Source organism: Acanthopagrus latus, chromosome 21, assembly GCF_904848185.1.
Source record: "Acanthopagrus latus isolate v.2019 chromosome 21, fAcaLat1.1, whole genome shotgun sequence".
Classification (NCBI taxonomy): Eukaryota; Metazoa; Chordata; class Actinopteri; order Spariformes; family Sparidae; genus Acanthopagrus; species Acanthopagrus latus.
The window spans coordinates 23,995,277-24,015,810 of NC_051059.1; the positions used below are offsets into that span (position 1 = coordinate 23,995,277).

The following is a 20,534-nucleotide window of genomic DNA, read 5'->3' on the forward strand; positions in this document are numbered from 1 at the left end:
GAAAATGAAAGTCGTCTACGTGACCTGCTTTTTCCTCCTACACTGCTTTTTCACATTGTTTAGTGGTTTATTTCAGCTTGCTGGTTATCAAATAAATAACCCTGAAGAGCTCTGGCAGCGGAAAGGTTTTTTTCCCTCCGTGAAATGGGAAAAAACTGCATTTCATACCGGGGCCGTTTAGTTTAATAAAGTCATTTTCTCGCTTTGAAAGGCCGTGGGAGTTTAAAAGCATCGTTAAACGCTCACTAATACTTTCATTATGACCGCACTCAGGCAAAAGGCCAAGTAAACGCTTAAACGCTCAGAATTTCACCTTTTTAAAGCACGCCGCATCCGATTTAACATTTAACAGCTTTGTGTAACATCTCCGGGCTGATGGTGGACACTTAAAAACAAAGGAGAGGCGTCGTCTTTTTATTTCCACACATTTTCCAAGATTACCTACAATGAAAGGAACTTTAAAATAAAAAAGAAGGAAGGGTCATCATTGAATTGTGCTTCGGCGCCAGACTGTGGTGTCGATCTTAAAACATATTGTTTCTCGTTGGCAGGATAGTGTGAAATCTAATACTACAGGTAAGAGACTCGTTGAGACTGAGACAAACCAGTAAGACTATTAAAGGTAAAGTCAAAGATGTAAGTTTTGAGTTGAGATTTAAAGACGTCAGTAGATGCTGGGAGGTTATTCAGTGAAAGATGTGTGACTTCCGATGAAGAAACGACTCCAGGCAATGAATGAACCGGCACGTTGTTCGCCAAATTGTTTAATTTGGGAAAAAAGCTCCTGCAGTTAAAGTCTCATCAGTGATATTTGGTCATACCTGCCCTGTTTGATCCCGATATAATCGGCCTTGTCAATCATCTGGTTAACCTCCTCTTCATTTTCTGTAGAAGTCGAGCAAAAAAACAACCAATCCTAATCTTAAATGAAATGCTCATATGGTGTCTTCTCCCTCTCCGTCTCTCAGGTGTTCCCCCAGTCGGTGTGAACACGGCGGCCGCTGCAGTCAGTCCTGGACCGTCTTCCACTGCAACTGCTCCGACAGCGGCTACAGCGGCGCCACCTGCCACAGCTGTAAGTCACCTGTCGGGTCACCTGTCGGGTCACCTGTCAGGACACGACGTCACAGTTTTAGCAGTGAGCTTGCATCCAACCCCAGTTTGACCTGATGTACTTGCCATAGTTGTGCAAGTACTGTTTTCCTGTGAAAATTTCATGTGCCATCACTTTGAGTTTCACCCTTAAATACATTTTTTTTTTTTTTCGTCTGACCGCTTGTGTTTCTTGCTTTATTGGAATTTGCTGAGGTCTATTCCCAGAGCTCAGCAGTTCATTTGGTCGGTGCCACACTGACATAACGAACACAGTTGACAGCCAAAAACCACAAAAATAAAACCTTAATTTGTACAAACCAGAATCAAGACCCCCCCCCTGCTGTGAGCTATATTCTACATCTGCACATCCTCTCTCTCCAGCGCAGGAGGTCACAGCACGATGAAGTGTTTGCATGTGAGAGATACGATGGAGGCTGATGAGACGGTAGCTGTGACTAAACTGCCAAACGGCAGATAAATGGATGAAACCGGAGCGTTGAGACAAGCTAATATGTGAGATTTACTAGTTCCCTCGAGTTAAAATCCTCGAGACAGAACGAGGAGAGTTTCCCCACACGGTTCACCTCTGGTCTCATCTTCACTGCTGATGTTTCTGTGAAAACCTTTTTTTATTTTTCTAATGACTCTGAGGGACTGTGATGAATAAAAGGCCTTTGGCTGCGCAGAAGAAGAAAGATAAACAGGTGTGGGAACCTTTGGAGAGGCGGAGAGGAAGATGCAGGTGCTGATAACGGTCTGAAGTTTTATTTATTGCGTCTTTGTTCTCCCATCAGTCATAACTGTCCTCTCCAGCTGGACTCATCTTGACTTTATGGGACGCTGCTGCAGAAATAAAACTTGAGATGATTGTCTTCACTCCCGGTTATGAGACGTTGATTCAGTGGAGATGCATACATATGAGGCAGTACCCAGAATCCTCTGCAGCGCGCGTTCTTCATCCCCCTCGTCGCCGATGTCGACGTGATTCGTGTTGGGAGCTGATCTCGTTATTTCTCTCCTCTCCCAGCTGTGTACGAACAGTCCTGCGAGGCGTACAAACACAACGGCAACACGTCGGGACATTTCTACATCGACGTGGACGGCAGCGGACCAATCAGACCGCAGCTGGTCTACTGCAACATGACAGGTGACACACACACACACACACACACACACACACACACACACACCCATCCTTGTATCATCACTCAGCAGTTTTTCTCTGATTAAGATTCAGTGATGCTCCTCTCGCCACGCTCTGATTATTTTTGTGTTTCAGCCTTATGTTTTCGCTCTTCTTCTTCTTCTTCTTCTTCTTCTTCTTCATGGTCCTGTCATTTCTTTAATCACACAAATGTAATTAAAGACATAACACTTCCTCTTTCATCCGTTTCACCGCTTCATATAATTGGTGTCAGTGTTTAAATCTTCATATTCACATTGATCAAATTATTTTCTGTTTTGTCACTGTACCTGTCATTTTCAACTTGAAGCCTTGTTGTCACGAGTTAGACGAGAACATTGACGCCACTTTCACGTCTGTTCTCCAAATATGGACCTAGAGCCATGAGGTAATTAGCTTAGCGTAGCATAAAAGACTAGAAAAGTGGGGCGAGAGCTAGCGTGGCTCTTTCCATTGATCAAAATCGCAGCTTCCGCCTAAGTGTTGTTATAGTTTCCTGTGTTTGTCTCTCTCTGCTTCCACTCTTTGTGCTAAGCTAGGCTAAGCTAACCTGCTGCCGGCTGTAGCTTACCATTTAACTCAGAGATATAAGGCTAGAAAGCAGATTGGACTCTTGCATCTACATTAATACAGCATTTCTGTCTTAAGACGACAGAAGATGAAGTGTCAGAATGTCCATTTTGTGCATCTTAAGACATCTGAACCATTTTAGCTTCCACTGTATGTTGGCGTCTCCTTATTGGCAAAAATAATATCATGAATATTTGCAGAAATGGTGAAATGAATCAGCAAAATGAGGTATAAGATGGTTCTGTATGACTGGTTAATGGCTGACCAGGAAAGAATGATTGCAAATCAATCAGCAACGATTAATCAATATGTTTAATCCACCCAGAGGAGAACACGTGGATGGTGATCCAGCACAACAACACGGAGCTCACCAGGCTCCGACCGTCTCCAGGTGGAAACCAGCACTCAGTCCACTTCGACTACTCGACTGAAGAGGAGCAGCTCTCTGCGGCCATCGGCCAATCAGAGCACTGCGAGCAGGAGCTGGCCTACCACTGCAGGAAGTCCCGCCTCCTCAACACTCCAGGTGAGAGCCTGTTCAGGTAAAGGTTTGCTGGGTGTGTTTTCTTTTGTACTCTCTGGATTCTCACCTACAACCAGTCTTGACGCTGTCAGACTCACCTGGTGTAACCTGGAGGAGGAGCTGTGCCGCCCAGCACAGGTATCCAAACTAGAAACTTTAAAATAAAAGTCTGACATTGTAGAAAATCTGCTGTTTTGGTTTTGCTGGATGGCTGTTTGTCTTTTTTATTTGAGTCTTGACTCATTTTTGTCTTCGACTCACTGAGAAAAACACAAAATAATGCAAACTGTTGCGTCTGTTTCTTAATATTTATCTCTCAACAACCTGATCGTGTCCTCTGCTGGACCCAGATATTGATTTTTATTTCATCTTGTGTTTGTGTTTATACTTTTTAATAATTTGCAGTAGTAACTTTATCTAATCTTAATCCTTCTAATCTTTTAATCTTATCTCTGGGACAGCACACCAGCACTTTATTTCATTCCTTTTCCCCTCAATATCCCCGTGAGACCACATTTGAATAATAAAAAAAAAAAGATTGTAAGCACTTACAGTAAATGACTCGTTGGGTCTAATGAAAGTTATTGAAAGTTTGGTTAAGCCGGTTCTGTTCAGCTGGGACCGTAAGCATCCCTCCACCAGAGAGAACAGAAATCATTACGCTCTTTGTTGTAAACTTATCGATGTTTCAGGTTTTTTTTTTTCCTTCTCTGAGACAAATTGATTGTCGAGGATTAGTTTAATACCTCCTCCATTTGGGATGAGTATCGAGTGAGATCCGTGTTTTCTTTGTTTTGCCTCGTGTTTTCTTCTGCTTGTATCGACTCGGAGGTGGAGAAACACTTCGATCAACAGTTTACACGTTCGTGCAAGTCTGAAGACAAACAAAACACAAAACATCATCCAGTGCGAAGAAACGGCGCCTGACACACCAGGGACAACATGCAGTAACATCCAGGTTTTAATCCAAGCTAGAAGTTCGGCTCTGGATTTGTTTTTTTGCTTGGATCATAACTTTGTACGGACGCAGAGGACGGTTTCCACCAGCAGCTCAGCAGGGAACAAACTTCTTACAAACTGCTTCACTATGTCGAGTCAGAAGTTGGTGAAGGCTATGTTACAGTACAGTAGAAGAAGAGGTTACAGCCAGGAAACTAAACCAATGAAACTCAGAGAAGAAGAAAGACGTATCGGTCGCCATCTTTCCCTCATCAGCGTCGTCTTGTGTTTTTTTCTTTTAACTCTTTTTCTTTATTGTTTTTCTTCTTTGTGGTTTGTCTTGTTCTTCTTCTTCCGCCTTTCCTTCCTCTTCCTTCTTCTTCCTTTCCTTCTTTTCCTCTTCTTCTTCCTCTTCGTCTTCTCTCCCTTCTTCTCCTCCTCCTCATTCTTCTTCATGTCCTATTCCTTCATCTTCTTCCTCTTCTTCTTTGTCTTCTCCTCCTTCTCCTCATTCTCCTCCTTCTTCCTCCTCTTTTTCTTCTACCTGTTTTCCTCCTTTTCCTCCTCTTTATCTTCTTCCTTTCCTTCTCCTTTTCCTCTCCTCCTCCTTTTCTTTCTCTTCCTTTCCTACTCCTTCATTTTCATCTTCTTCTTCCTCTTTGTCATCTCCTCCTTCTTCCTTTTCTTCCTCTTCTTCTTCTTCCACCTTTTTTCCTCCTTCATCTTCTTCTTCTTTTCCTCCTTCTTCCTCTTCCTCTCCTTCCCTGTTCTGTTCTTCCCTGTTGAGGATGAAACAGTGCTGACATCACTGATTTGACGATGGAAAGAAGAAACATAAATGAATCTCAGTTTGAATAATCAAATCAAGTCAATCATGTAGATTGATTTGATCATCCATACAGCTGCTGACTGAAAGTACACATCTGTAAAGTTTCTCCCCCCCTCGTAGAGCCACAAAAACAAAATTCAAGTGGGTAAACAACTCTTCTCGGGGTCGGGTGATAAAAAAAAATGATGGATGAAAACAGTGAAAGTGATAGAAAAGAGAGAATGGGTAGATAAATAAATAGAAGTTCCATTATAGGCTCCCAACTGCTCTCTGGGAAAAAAAAAAAAAAAAAAAGAAGAAGAAGCGCTGACTCAACAGAGACCTTTCCAATCACCTCCTCTCACTCCTCTCCACACACACAGACACACACACACACACACACACACACACACACACACACACACACACACTCAAGAGTTTGAAATACATTTTTCAGTGTATACTATCATCTCCCTCCATTCTGAAAACAATGTATTCAGCGTTCGGGGGCTGGAGCTGGCTGCAGACGCTGGATCTGTGAGGGATGAGGACTCATTCCGTTCAGCACTCGGCTGTTTTCATCAGCGTCCGGTTCATCCGAGGACGCAGAGCGCTTGATAGTGCGTCCAAACAGAGAGCATCGTGGGGCTTTTTGCATTCTGCAGGCATCTTTTGATCGATTATGTTCAAGAGGCTGCAGTTGTGTGCTTTCACAAAGTTTGGACCAGTAATGATAAGTTGCACCTCTCACATAGATTTTTGTGCGCTTTAGTTTTATTTATTTTATAACCGTGTGTGATTTTAAAGTAAGTTAGCCGGTTTGCACCAATTAGGTTGCATTCATCGGCAGAGCGTTAACAGACACACTCAATAAAATGACCTCAGAGACCTCAGCTGGTCCGCAAAGTTTCATTCAGGTGAAAATCCTTGGAAACTTTTTCTATCTTCTTGTCCACTTTCCTAACAAGAATTTCTGCTGGTGAAGTTACATCAGGTGTGTTTATGTGTTCCTGTGTGTGTTTCAGAGGGCTCTCCGTTCAGCTGGTGGCTCGGTGGTCCCGGTGCCGGTCGTGTCCAGACGTACTGGGGCGGAGCTCAGCCGGGCAGCCAGCAGTGCGCCTGCGGCCTGCAGGGCGACTGTGTGGACCCACAACACTACTGCAACTGTGACGCCGACCGCATGGAGTGGTACCGAACCTTTATGAATATACAGACGTGCTGATTAGCTCTGTATGAACAGGAATAGTGCTGATTTGCATGTTGTGATTTGGGTGATTGTACCTGATTCCTGTTTTCAAGCCTCAGTTTGATTTGTTCTCACCAAATTAACTGAAACTAGACTAATTTTTCAAGTTAAAGTGTGTTTACAGGAGCCCTAAAAAAGTAGTATAAAGCCTTTTGTTGCTCCAGATCCTCCACCAGTGATGTTACTCTGGCTAAGTTGCATTGTGGGTAATGTAGGCACCAGGTTTTGAAAAGCAGTCCACTGGTCTTTCATTGCATTGACATGTTTTTTCGTTAACAAAAGGCATTTTCTTCGACCATATCTCAGTCCAAACTGTTCATTGCTGTTTAAATACGCCTCCGTCCTCCGGACAGCTGACAAAGAGACGGACTTGTAGATTAGCAGACGAGCATGAAGCTGAACCCGGCTGTAAATGGACAGAACCGCTCGCTCAGCTGTCTGACTGAAGTGCTCTTTAGGAAAATGGCTGTCACAGAAAATTGTCAGAAATGAGAGTTTGGAGTGTCGGGATGCTGCGATCTGGGCTCACCATTAAAACTGTCTGAGCCGCTGCACAGATTGTTATTATGAGTAATGTGCTTCGATGTTTGTGCAAGAAAATAAGTATAATTACAGGCAGTGTGTCAAAAATGTTGATCATAGAAAACATTTTTTGTATATTTTTCTTGGATTATTTATGCTTCTTCTTCTTCTTCTTCTTCTTCTTCTTCTTCTACTTCTTCTTCCCCTTTTTTCCTTCTTCCCCCTTCTCCCTCCTGTTCTTCCTCCTCCTCTTCCTCTTCCATCTCTTTTTCTTCTTCTTCTTCCTCCCCCTTCTCCCTTCTCTTCTTCCTCTTCCTCCTCTCCTTCCATCTCCTTTTCTTCCTCTTCCTCATCTTCCTCTTCCTCTTCCTCCAGGACTGAAGACTCCGGCCTGCTTATCCATAAAGACAGCCTCCCCGTCCGGTCTCTGGTTCTGGGTGACATCCAGAGGCCCGGGTCGGAGGCAGCCTACAGGGTGGGACCGCTCAGTTGCCATGGAGACAGTAAGTCCACCTCTGGTTGCCTGGTTACACGTGATGGAGAGAGGCAGAAATCGTATTACTGTCAACTTTTTTTCCTGTTTAATGTAACGTTTCAAGCTCACAGCAGAAAAAAAAGTTGTTAGCTTAAACGCTTTAAAACCAAATTCACTCGATCAGCTGTTTATTTTTAATCAAGCAACTAACATGTAGTTTATGAGATAATAATTCCTCCCAGGCTTAATGTTTCTATGGAAATACAGGTACACTTCATTCCACCTGCCGATTATGTGATGCGTTCTTCTGGGTAAAATACCTCGACTTCGAGAAGCTAATTATCATTAGCAGAACTGCTGCTAATGCACATTTCCTCTTAAGTTTTCACACGCTGATACTCTCATTAAATGCAACACAAGGTAAATCACAGCAACACACGTTTTGTTTCCTTCGATCAATTAGTCATAATTACAGCCGGTTTATATCTACCCGAGTAGATAGATAAATAAACCCATGGCATGATTAATCAAACGAGGAATAATACCCCGGTGTAAACTCATGAGCTAAAAATGTTGCCTCATTTGTTCGCTGCGTGATTTCCATTTAAATTTTTCCTCATGGTGAATTTTTTCTCAGAGAGCTTCTGGAACGCCGCGTTTTTCGACAAAGAGACGTCGTACCTCCACTTCCCCACCTTCCACGGAGAGCTGAGCGCCGACATCTCCTTCCTGTTTAAGACCACGGCCTCGTCGGGCGTGTTCCTGGAAAACCTGGGCATCAAAGACTTCATCCGGATCGAATTGAGCTGTGAGTAGAAGCCGGAGGGCGAAGATTTAATCCGGATTAGAGTGATGTGCCGAAAAAAGAAACCTGGAAGTCAAAGTCTTAATCAGGATCTGTGTGAAACCCAGAGGTTACAGACATAATCTGTATCAGACCAGCCTGAAGGGAAACACATCGTTGATTCTGAGTTGATCTGCAGCCGTCTTGACCTTCCTGTCCAGACTTTTACGCAAAGTTGAACAGATTTATGGGTTTTTATACGCAGGTGTTGCTGATGGACAGGCAGATAGGTGTGAGATATGTGTGTACCTGATGTCAGCTAACACAAACTCTGTCACTTTCGTTTCTGTGTTGTGCTGCATTTTGCATTCTCATAGAAACGGTATAGTAAACATAGAAGCTAATACAGGCAGGCTGCTGCAGCGACAGCCTCTCTCCTCGGGGGAAATCATCGTCACCGCCGTTGTTCCGGCTCTGAACGTACAGCTCCTCTGCTCCCTCGGATCGCTTCTGTTACACCGAGGCTGAGCCGGAGAGCAGTTTCTTAAATGAAGTTACCGTCTGATGCTGGGATATTGTTTCATCTCGTTCTCTGCTCACAGAGTGATACATCTTCCCCCTCCAAAAAACACGGAGGATGAGGGATGAGGCACCTGCACTCCAAAATCGACTCCTTTTGTTAGAATGAGCTTAACAGAGAATTTTTGAACTGAGCAGACGGCTTGAAAGGAGCGACAGCAGAGAGCCGAGGGGAGACAGAAACTTTTAGACTTTTAGAGTGACTGTTCTGAAGTAAATGCATGTTCCCAAAAATACAACCGTGTTGCAGAGCGTCGTTCCACCGTATGTGTTAATCAGAACAGTAGACTGAAAAACAGTCCAGTCACATTTTTGAATTTCCTTTCTCCTCTTGTATTTGTTTCCTTCTGTTTTTTTGACATCCTTTCCTTAAATCACACCTCCACCTCTGACTTCCTGTCTCATCCGTCTCCTTTTTTCCTCTCCCCCTCTCCATCAGCCTCCACTCAGGTGGTTTTCTCCTTCGACGTGGGTAACGGCCCGCTGGAGGTTCGCGTGGAGTCGAGCGTCCCGCTGGACGACAACCGGTGGCACCGAGTCCGAGCCGAGCGGAACGTCAAGGAGGCGTCGCTCCGACTGGACGAGCTTCCTGTCGCCACGCAGGAGGCTCCAGCCGACGGACACTTCCACCTGCAGCTCAACAGCCAGCTGTTCATCGGTGAGGACGAGATGCAGACGGTGAACACTCACCTCTGCAGCAGCAGCACTGTGTTTCCTCAGCATCCCTCCCACACACAGACACATGGTGGTCATACTGTTTAATATCTTCTTTGATCGCCACTTCTGCTCTTTATTGAACGTATTTCCATCCACGTTAGTGTCTACATGTGACAGATGTTCCTCTTGTTCTGCACACGGCTTCACCACTTCTGTATCTGTGACTGTTGCAAAAGTGATTACAACCCTCAGGCGGTTTATTACTTTTAGCTTTAGAGCGGAGAGAAAAAAAAATAGAATGCCCAACTTTTCTGCTTTGAAATTCAGAGCTGTTTCACACACGCTTAGCTGTTATCGACTAAATGCCACCAAGTAGTAAATATGATGCCGGTTTGACACGTTCATCAATATGAGGTTGAGGCTCTACACCGCTCCCTCCACAGCTACACCTGCCAGGAGGGTAATGCTTTAAAATCAGAAGCACGTAGTACCGGATGTGATCCTGCAGACTTTATTAACATTTAATAACTAAAGCGCGCATCAGGGAGCGGTAATATAAAGTGTAGTGTGTGATGTGGTTTCTTTGCAGCGAGGGTTTCTAATTGATTCATTAAGCCGTCGTGTGATTAATCGTCTCTGATACGAGCTCCATCGGTCCTGCAGCCGTGTTTATCTTCATCAGCTCAGACACACACACATACACACACACACACACACACTCAAAGAAAATCCATCAGTTATTATCAGGTTTTATCATTCTGCAAATATTACGTGTGTCACTTCATGTCAGTCAACACAAACTGTGGAGGGAAAACAAACCGACACAGCGACGAGACCGGACGAAGGCTGCGGAGAGACGGGAGCTGGATGTTGATTGGCTGAGTGTGTTTAGCTGATAATCCGCTCTGAGGTCACCGACAAGCAGCAGCCCGCGTATGTTTACTTCAAAGTTATCAGGGCAGCTCGGCCCGGGTTTATGTGTTGTAATTGAACTGTGCTGCTGTTTATTCCCACGTCGGTTTTGGTAAGCACAACGTCCGACTGCCTCCTCGACATCATCGCGGTCAAAGTGATTAATTAAACCAACATTTTAAGGCAACACATACCGTACACCAGCTCTCTGATGCAGTATGAAAACCCAAATCAGCGACAATCAGCTGCTGTCAGTCAGATCTGATCAAACCTCACACATGCTCACAATGAAGCAGATGATATGTTTAGTATTCCAGTATGAATCGGGGTATACACAGTATATATATAATACCATTTGTTGTTGCACTTTTCACTAGATCCCCCCTTGCATTCAGCTCAGTGGACAACTAAGTCTGAGAAAACAGCCTCAGCTCCTTCAGTTCGGTGCTTTCTGGTAAATCTAACAGCTGATGGGTGATAGCACCCAGGTTATCTTCTCCAACGTGAGGAAACTCCCTCAAGATCTGCAGAATGTATTATTAAACCAGAAGTATCCGCTTGACTGAGGTGTGGAACTGGAGGCCTGTGACTCTGCAGCATTATTATGTGCATACACAATATGTTACTGTGCAGTTTATTCATGAGCAAACATGGACATCCAGTGTTATATGCAGTTATTTGGATTCACAAGCCTCCACATTGGCTTATTTGAATTCATAAACCATCTCACCGCGTGCGTTCTGTGTAGAAGTATTTATTTGTAAAGCAAACTGTTTCCATTGTTTGAATTATCAGCGTCCGCGTTGTTTTGTATGAATTTATGAGCCGTGTTTGAATGTACGCTGTGTTTACGAGCCGTAATCCTGCCTCGCTTCATGAGCCAGTGAAGTCCGTGGTTTTGATTAATAAGCCGTGTTATTGCCTGGCACGGATTCATAATCTACAGCATTGTTCCTTCTCTAATTCCTTTAGTGCTGTTTGTATTGTGGGTGCTAAAAATCCATATGCAGCAATTTGTTGAGAGAGCTCACTGTTGAATGCAGAAATCTTTTCCCTTTTGTGAAGGTTTATAAGCGATTATTTTTGCTCCGCTTGGATATTTTAGCCATTGTACATTTGTGCTGCGTCCCCGTCGACCCACTGATGTGATGTGTGAGTTTATTCCTCTCTGCCGCTGCGTGCAGACGGAGGCAAACCTCCTGCACGAGGATTTTGAGGATTGCTCTGATCTTTGCTTCACATATCCCTCGAAATGCAGCGGCAGTGACGTCAATTTAATCCTGTGGTATAAATGTAAGCAGGATCCTGAAGAGTCGAGGTTAGCTGGTGATCTGCGTTGATGTTCTTTTCTGCCTCTTCAAGTCTTCTTTGCAGTGGCACAAGATGCAGAGTTTATTTGGAACTGGCAGTGTTTTCTCCAGGTTTGTGAAACGCTAAAGGTTCAACAACACGAGGCTGAACGGAGAAATGTTTCTTTCTGCAGCATAATTATTGAGGACGAGTTCAGAAGACTTTTGTTTTCTTGTTGAGTTGTTTACTTTCATTATCCCAAATGTTTCCCACATTGTTCACCTGCAATTTTATTCAAGGTAACTGTGTGTTTGACAAGGATGAAAGTCAGTGAACGTGACCAAAGATACAAACATAACCTTGTAGATGGGTGCCAGTGATTTTTGGGTCAGTTTAAATCCGCTGTTGAGTCTTTCTGTCCTGGATCAGTTTGTGATGTTTCCTGTCGGGATGCTTTCTATCGCTCCCCAACTAAACATTGATGAGAACTTGGCACAGGACTCGAGCCTTCTTCCGTTTCCTTCAGAAGTAGAGCCAGTAGTTTCAGGTGCAAGTATTTGCTGAGGTGTGATTTGTGTTTTCCTCCCTCATGAAGATTTTACCTTCTTTTGATGGAACATCTGCAGTTTGTCTTCTCATCATTTTGGAGCTTCATTATATCTGTGAACAAAAAAAAAACTGGAAAAGCTAGACGAGATAAGGAAATGACACAAAGAAAAATTGCTGGTCCACTGGAGACTTACTGCAACTTTTTAATCTGGGATCAGTTATTTTTGATTCTCTCCACATTTCATTTTGCATAGTTGGTGTTTAAAACAGCTTGTGTGTTGCTATCAGACCACAAGGAAAATATTCTTTATGTATAAACATGTATGCAAACATGCAAAACAAATCGGGATTGCCTCCGTATAGCTAATCCTACTGTGTGTGTTCTGATGGGATGTGAAAAACATGCTCAATTATTACAACTGGTTCACGACATCGTCTCAGTATCTGGCTCAAAAAAAGGGTTGAGAACTCCTTTGTTTTGTTACCGTTTGATTTCAGCTTCACAAATCTTTAGTATCGCAGTGGAGCGTAGAAATCATGTAAACTGTGATTGTGTTGTTCTCTCTACAGATGATGCACAGATTTATTTTTCGCTGTGTGCAGTAACATTAAACCACTCCGTCCCGTACAAACGCCAGCTTTGATGACTGGTTTGATCTCCGTCTCCGAAGCCTCATAACTCTCAGCGTTATCACACAATATCCTGATTTCATGTTGAGACTTTAATCTTCCTCCCTGAGCTGAGGCTGTTCTGTCGGCTACGTGGCTGAATCTCACAAAGCTCCAGAGCTTTAGTTTCATTCTCTCCGTGTTTTTGCACACACATCACCTTTGATGATGACTTTGATCTCCATTTTAATAATTGTTTTCCTCTCTAATGTGTTCTCATGTGCTTTAGGTCTCATGTTGAGCTCGCGCTGCTTGATGAGAGGTTAAAATCCTCTTGAAGGGCCTCGCTGATAGCTTTGCTCCGCTGGTTAGAGGTGGGGTTTATCTGCATTTGGATTCTTTGATGTTTTCTTTCATCTGCAGGTCACAAATCCCTCATTATGCTCTTTTAAGTGTTTCCTGTAAGCAGCGTTTGCATTTTAATGTGCACAGAGAGAGAGAGAGAGAGAGTTATCTATGTTGGAGCTGAGGACCAGCAGGATGTGTGGTTGAGACCCTCACCTCTCTGATAACCTGTATCTGAGGAAGGTTTGCTCTCTAACAATCTTTCTGTGATGCTGTTTTGTTGCTTTGAACAGAGGTGGAGATCCGAAGCAGATTCCAATCAGGTGACGGGGCCACTTAGCTGCACGGCTAACTGAGCTACTTGCTAACTGCACCTACATGCAAAGAGCGCAGTCTTGTTGTAAAGTTTTGGAGCTGACTTCAACTTCGGACCCTTTCTTACAAATTACGCCTTTAACAGTTAATTAGTTCACTTTTTGAATTCCTAGTCTGTGTCTGATGGCGGCCATTTCTGATTTTTTCAAAAGGTGTTTCACAGAAGGTGTGAATTGCTAATTATGCATAAATCGAGGTGTAATAACTGGGTTACACTTGCTGCGATTATGACACTGATTAACACACAAAATACATTTACATAAGAAGTGCAAGCAGGGTGATAATCAAGTAAGGTCATGTAATTAGTGTGCATGTGGGGGCAGTCAGCGTGTCGCCCCCGTGAAGGATTTTTTAAAAATGATTTCAAGGTGGACAGTTTGACACCTCGTATTATACTCATCTCAGGTTACCTAAATGTTAATACCTCAGTGTGGAATAACCTTCAGTAGAGTTAATAAGCAGAAAAATGACTCTTCATCGTGTTGTGTGTGTGTGTGTGTGTGTGTGAGGATATGTCGAGTCACACACTGCGTTGTTGCTCAGCTGGTTAAATAATTCATTCAAGTTGAAGCAGAGCAGAGAGAGAAAAGGCCCCGAGCTCAGTGATTTATTGGTTTGAAAAGCCGCCGCCGCTGCTGAACAATGGGAAGCTGTAAGCTTCAAACTCAGAGCTGCCGAGTTTGTGTTCAGAGCCCAAAAAAAAAAAAAAAAAAGAGGTTCAGTCTGTGGTCTTTGTAGCAATGAGAGGTTTTCATGTTTTGAAGAATACGCGACTGTGTTACATCACAGAGAGAATGTGCAATGTTAACGTACCGAAGATTAAAGTGAAAACATGCAGCACGTCCAGACAGACAGACAATCAGATTCTCACCCAGTGAACGCTGGTTGGTTTTTTTTGTTTCACTCCGGTTTAAGTACAAGTGAAGGATTTAACCGCGCAACACACATGACAACCTTCTGAAATAAGATGTTTTATTGTGAATTAAACTGCCCCACAGGATGTACAGACAATCAATCAGTTGATTGTCAGAAGATTGTTATTATAGTTTTCCAGCTTGATTTTATCGAAGTACATTTATATTTGATACTTTTAAAAGTCCTTTTCAGCACACAACCTTGTTTCATAAAAAGTTAAGATGCTGTGTAAAACAGAAACAAGACAGAATGAGGTCTTCTGCTCGTCCTTTCTTAAGTATACTCAATAAAAACAGTACAAAAGACAGTATACTTAATGTTTGACATCATCAACGTCAGTAAATGTCAGCTAAGTATTTCTCTGCAACATTTCTTCATATTGCATTGTTTGTTTAGGTTAAACCTTCTGTTTCTCTCTCGTCACAGTTCTGTACTTGTGCTCTGTTTAGGGTTTAGGCATGAAAACCACTTGGTTAAGGTTCAGAAAACATCATGGTGTGGCTTAAAAATATCTGTTCTGGGCGCCACAGAAACGTCCGGAGATGGTCCGACTTCCTGTGTCGTCAGCTGGAAATGCCTCTGTGCCTATTTTCTGTAGCTTTGTAGCCTGTGATGACGCCACCTCCTGATGTGAAAGACTGTGATTTAACCTGTAACATGAACATGATAGTCTGGTACAGATGTCAACCTCAGACCTATCTGTGGTTTGCAGGGTCCCTCCTCTTGTTTCTTGACTCTATGTATCACCTAATGTAGTAAACTTTTACTCATGGACCTGAATTCCTCCCCGTCGCTGCCAGTGAGCAGCCTGGCACGAGACAGACAGCCGATGAAAGTTGTGCCCCCGATTCAGTTTTCCACCTCCAGCTCGTTGCCTCATTGGCGTTTCATCGTTGTGTCACTTTATAAGAAGAGCGCTGACAGTCAGAAGCTGGCGGGGGAGCAGAGGCGACGTGTGGATTCACTGTAGATGACGAGGAGGAGAAATGAACAACCGGGGAGAAAGAAAACATACAGACTTGTTGACACACAAAGGATTAAGTGAAAGGCAGGGACAAAGAGGACAGGCTGCGCTGGTGTGGTTGCAGGCAATCCTTCTGTGCAGACAGGAATATTTGTCACCTCTTTGTTCTGGAGGCTCTCGCATCTGCTGAATATCTCAAATGTAAATTTAATGCTGGTGTCAGACAGTTTTTTTTTATTTTATTTTTATTCCTGACATTTGCAGGAGGCACAGCGTCCAGGCAGAAGGGCTTCCGGGGCTGCATTCGCTCTCTGCAGCTGAACGGCGTCACCCTGGACCTGGAGGAGCGGGCCAGGATCACACCCGGGGTCCGACCCGGCTGCCCGGGTCACTGCAGCAGCTACGGCTCGTTCTGCCAGAACCGGGGCCGCTGTGTGGAGAGAGTCAACGGCTTCCACTGCGACTGCGGCCTGTCGGCGTACACTGGAGTCTTCTGCAACACAGGTAACACACATAAAAACACACATAAGCAGAGTTTTCTTGCTGCTGGTGAAGTTCATAACTATATCATCTAGTTTGGCAGAAGAGCTCTTTGTTTAAGAGTTAATCTGGTTGCTTTTACACAAGTAATTAAGTTTAATTGTTCCCTTTGTTCGCATTCTGCACAGTTACACTTACAGAGTCTCTCTCCACCGTCCACTCGTATTTTGAGGGTCGTTGACTTGCCAAAAAAAAGACACATGGATTTATTCAGCAACGATAATCGTGTAGTGAAAATCTGACGCCGTGACAGCCCCAGTCTGGATTCTGACTGACATCGTCTTGAGAAGACTGATTGAGAAGTTACGCCTGATTTGGGCAGAAATATGTGGAAAGGTGGAAATACTGTGTATGTAAACAGACGGCAAAGAAGGAGATTGTGGTGCAGAAGTGGTTTAAGAAGGCTAAAGTTCAAACTTGGTGAAGTGAAAGTGACTTTTCAATGAATAAAGATTATAAAGTAAAGTGTTTGATATTCAAATTTTGAGCCACCTGCCTTGGTCACCCTGACAGAAACCTGTCCATCACTTTCTAAGACGCTGCACAGAGTAGCTTGATGTCTCCGTCGCCTCATCTGAGCAGCCAAGGTCAAAGCTGTGCTGATGTGTCGCGTCAGCTTCTAGTTCCTGTAGAAGAAAAAGTCTCAGAACTTTTTTTTTTTTTCCTGAACTTCTGTCTCAGTCAGGATGACTTCTGATGACTCTCTCAGGTCATGCAGGCAGTTATAACAGGATGAATTCCCTCAAGCTCACAGTGTAATACAAATACAGTAAAGATTAAGATGTGAGTAATGATGGTGTGGGCGTTTATCTGCTGTTCTAGGATCTATATTAGCTCGGAGAACTCTGTGCCGCTTTTCCTGCACTCGCATGACGTCAAAGGTTATCGCAAACAGTGTGCGCTTTATGAGTTGGAGTCGATTTTAGTCCGTATCGTCTATGTTTACTGAGTAATAATGCATCATCCCATCAATTTTCATGCTTCTCATGAGTTCAGTAGCATCAGCGAGTCCTTTTAATCCCCCTCACACCTACAGTAATGGTGAAATCTGCCGTACCAACTCATCGGCCTCGTGGTGCTGCGTGGCAAGAGTTTGTTTTTAATGTTTTTGTGAGTCGTGACGCACTTGAGCTATTGATAAGACCAGTTTCTGTAATCAGTTTTAACCCTCTACAGATATTTTGAGAGAAGAAGTTTGTGTTCTCTCGCCAGCTCATCACACACACAAAAAGCCTCCCCTGGAAGTTAATTAAACTTTAGAAACTCTGTATAGAAACTTTAAATATATATATATTTGTACTATTGCCAAGATTTTTTTTTTCTTTACAAGTAGAATTCAGCACCTTGTGGAAAGCAGAGAAAGCTTCCTGTCCGTGTTGCAGTTAGCAATCCCCGCCTTCCTCTCTACGTCACCACACTTGCATGACTTTTCTTTTCTTCAAGCATTTTCCAGAGAGCGGAGTAGGAATTGGTACCGGTCCCCCTTTTCTGCCATCGCTTGTGTTGGTACCAGAACAGGAGGATTGTTTTCAGAGGACTTACTCTTTGTGGACGTTTTTGGGGAATACTACTACATATGTGGAAAATAAGTAGTTTAAAGTCTTTTGTGGCGCCAGAGGAAACTGCACCTAATCTAATAAATTGCCTTCACTTGCTTCGTGGGTCATTTTCATTCTCACAACACCAAGGTTTATTATCAAAAGTCAGTCACGCAGTTAAAAATCCTTGCATACATCTGCAACAAATCAGACATCTATTCCTTCAACTCTCCCCGCTCCTCCAGAGGTGTCGGCCAGCTTCAAGTCGGACACCTCCGTCAGCTACACCTTCAAGGAGCCGTACGAGCTGAGCAGGAACAGCAGCGCTCTGCCGTCCTCCATCTACTCGGACACGACGCTGAGAGGAGAGAACGTCTCCCTGAGCTTCAGGACCAACCAGAGTCCGGCCGTGCTGTTCTACGTCAGCTCGTACTACAGAGAGCACCTGGCCCTGCTCATCAACAAGCACGGTGAGCAGGCTTTTATTTTGAAGGAGCTTGTTTGTTGAGCTAGAGGTGGAGTATCTTATTGTGATTCATTTGATTGTCCCTCCTTCCTCTCTTTTGTTCTTCTTTGTGGCTTATTTTTACTTGAATTATTCAAACTTGAAATTGAGTTTCTTTCTTGCTTTCTTCACTTTAAATACAATGTTCCTCAAATCTTGTATTTTCTTGTTCTCATCTCTAATGACTCCCGTGTGTCTCACATCATTTTCTCCTTTTCTCCTTTTTTGTCGCGATTACAAGTCAATTCAATATAGTTGTCTTTTCACCTCCCTTCATCCTTTTTCAATTACTTTTTCTCTCCTCCCGTCCTGCTCTCATCCTCTCCGTCATCCCTGTCATCTTCTCCTGATTCTTCCTCCTCCTCCTCTCCTTCCTCCTCTTCCTCCTCCTCCCGCTGTGCTCGGCAGCTTTACCAGATCCATCAGGATCTGTCAGATCTTTCCTCTCTCTGGTTTCACCCCGTCAGCCTCTGTTGCCTTTTAATCCGTCCAGCCTGGCCGGCCATTATGTTTTGTCTCAGGCTGTAGAAAAAGAAATGGTCTTCACTGGTCTTATCACTGAGACCTGATGTGGAGGTAAAGTTCGGTGTGCTGCTGAATAAAAACTTGCTGATGTGTTTTATCAACTTTTGTATGAAATAATTATGTTGTGAAAATTTGGCTTTTAAGCGTAGAAGGAGGCACTTGAAGGCACAAAAATGACATTTTCAGCATCCGGGAGTCCAATAAAAATCAGCACTTTGCAGCTAGATTAGGTGTAAATGGATTTTTTTTCTCTCTCTGCTGTTAATGAGTCAGAGGAAGCTGATGGACAGCAGGGCATTAAGGTTTTCATGCTGACCGTGGAGTCGTCAGGTAAACGCACTTATGCTGAAGTGTCCAATTAAAATCCCTGAGAGCTTTTTCTCTTATTTTCCCTCAGATGGCTCATTTCTTTTTTACCCTCGACTGCAGTTACACCTCCTCAGCCCAAACAAAACCTCTCTGCTTAATGCGTCTTTTAACGAATACATTTGTTATCAGAGCAGCAGGAGGCGGCCGACAGTCCTCCTCCAACAACTTATTATTCTTTCACAATTCCTCTGAGAGAAGACAGGCAGTCAGTTGTACTTGTAAGGCTTTAATATTTAAAACACTATGTTTATTTGTGCTAATATAACTGATATATTATAAATAACAAAGTGCCTCTTCTTTCTATTTTGCACTTAATGTTCTGAACACTAGAATTAAGTACATTTAATAAGATTAGCTCTGGTATTGATAGGGAGTTATCTTTTATCCTCTTAATATAGAAGTCTTAATAAAAAGAGCAAGCACTTCTTGAAAGTACTCAGGTTTATCTTTGAAGGATTAAGTGTGTTTATGCCGTCAGTGCAGATTACGCGACACAACGAGGCCCTTTTCCGGGAATTTTTTTTAAAAAAACTTTTGAGATAATGATGTTTCAAACGTAAATCTCTCTCTGAAGCGCTGACAAGTTTTCCCTTTTTTGTGAGATCTGAGATGTAACTCCCATCTTTTGATGTGTGTTTTCATGTGAAGACACGCTGGAGGTGAGATACAAGCTGGACGGCGGCAGAGACGCCGAGGTGCTGAGAAGCAGAGTGAAGAGTCTCGCCAACGGACAGCTGCACACCGTCACCATCAGGAGACTGTCGGACTCCGTGTCTGTGCAGGTAAAAGCACCTCGACACTTCATCACTTATACCTAAAATCCTTAGTGTCCTACGTCCACACTCACCAGACAAATAGCAGCATGAAACTCTCTTTGTAATCCAATATTTACTCTACTTTTTGCTTGGGTTTAGTCTCCACCAGTTCAGAAAAACGAGACAGACAGGCTCATTTTTTCCTTTAATTAACTCATGCGAGTTTCACTGCAGGATCTTTTGTGTTTATTCGTCCCAAACAGCCAGAATATAATCACATCTTCATGTCTTTGATCTATTTATGTTTTAAATATTCTTTTTTATTTGTCATCTTCAGTCGCTGGCCCCAGTGTTTTGTCTCCTTCTGATTGAAGCTGAACAAATACATAGAAATTAGGAGACACCCTGATGAGATGTTAGTTTGGTAATTTATTTAATGGACAACACTGGACAAAAGTGCATTGTGTTGCCTTATTAATACATTACACGCTGTGACAAGGTTCTTCTTTCATATGTGGAGGTAAACAGCCTGCAGATACGGTGGATGCTTGTTAATGCTGGATTAAAAATGGAGGCTTTGCTTTGTTGAGCTGTTGCCACTGTGAATCATAGTATCGAGGTTAAATCGGCTTCCCAAAAGTTAGAAAAACAATTATCATGAGCTGTCGTCCTACGACTAAATGGTTCTTACTCTGGATGTTTATTCCTCCAGGAGTTCTGGCTCTGCCCCCCCCCCACCAGCTTTCTCCTCCAGAGCTCCCCAACCATACATGCAGAGTTGAATATTTTTAGCTTGTACGAAAATGTGAATTTTGACACTTTTTCATTAACTTTGCATGTAATCAGCGAGAAACATGAAACTCTAAACACTTAAAACCAACTAATTAAAGTTTGAGCACCGCAAGCATCTGTTTCACGTTGCACAGAGTCAATTAATCACTTCACAAACATTACCTGATGCA

The 20,534-nt window shown here is 43.3% G+C and overlaps 1 protein-coding gene across 2 annotated transcripts in view; it reads left to right on the forward strand.

Moving 5' to 3' along the window:
• The window catches only part of LOC119011853 (contactin-associated protein-like 4), a 97,565-nt gene that overhangs the window by 63,392 nt on the left and 13,639 nt on the right, over window positions 1-20,534 (forward strand). For both annotated transcript variants that reach the window (XM_037085283.1, XM_037085284.1), the window contains exons 11-20: window positions 969-1,075; window positions 2,123-2,242; window positions 3,174-3,374; window positions 6,144-6,306; window positions 7,262-7,389; window positions 7,999-8,169; window positions 9,164-9,382; window positions 15,605-15,844; window positions 17,664-17,888; window positions 19,466-19,599. In XM_037085283.1, coding sequence (XP_036941178.1) covers window positions 969-1,075; window positions 2,123-2,242; window positions 3,174-3,374; window positions 6,144-6,306; window positions 7,262-7,389; window positions 7,999-8,169; window positions 9,164-9,382; window positions 15,605-15,844; window positions 17,664-17,888; window positions 19,466-19,599 — 1,708 coding nt within the window. The remainder of the gene's footprint in view (window positions 1-968; window positions 1,076-2,122; window positions 2,243-3,173; window positions 3,375-6,143; window positions 6,307-7,261; window positions 7,390-7,998; window positions 8,170-9,163; window positions 9,383-15,604; window positions 15,845-17,663; window positions 17,889-19,465; window positions 19,600-20,534) is intronic.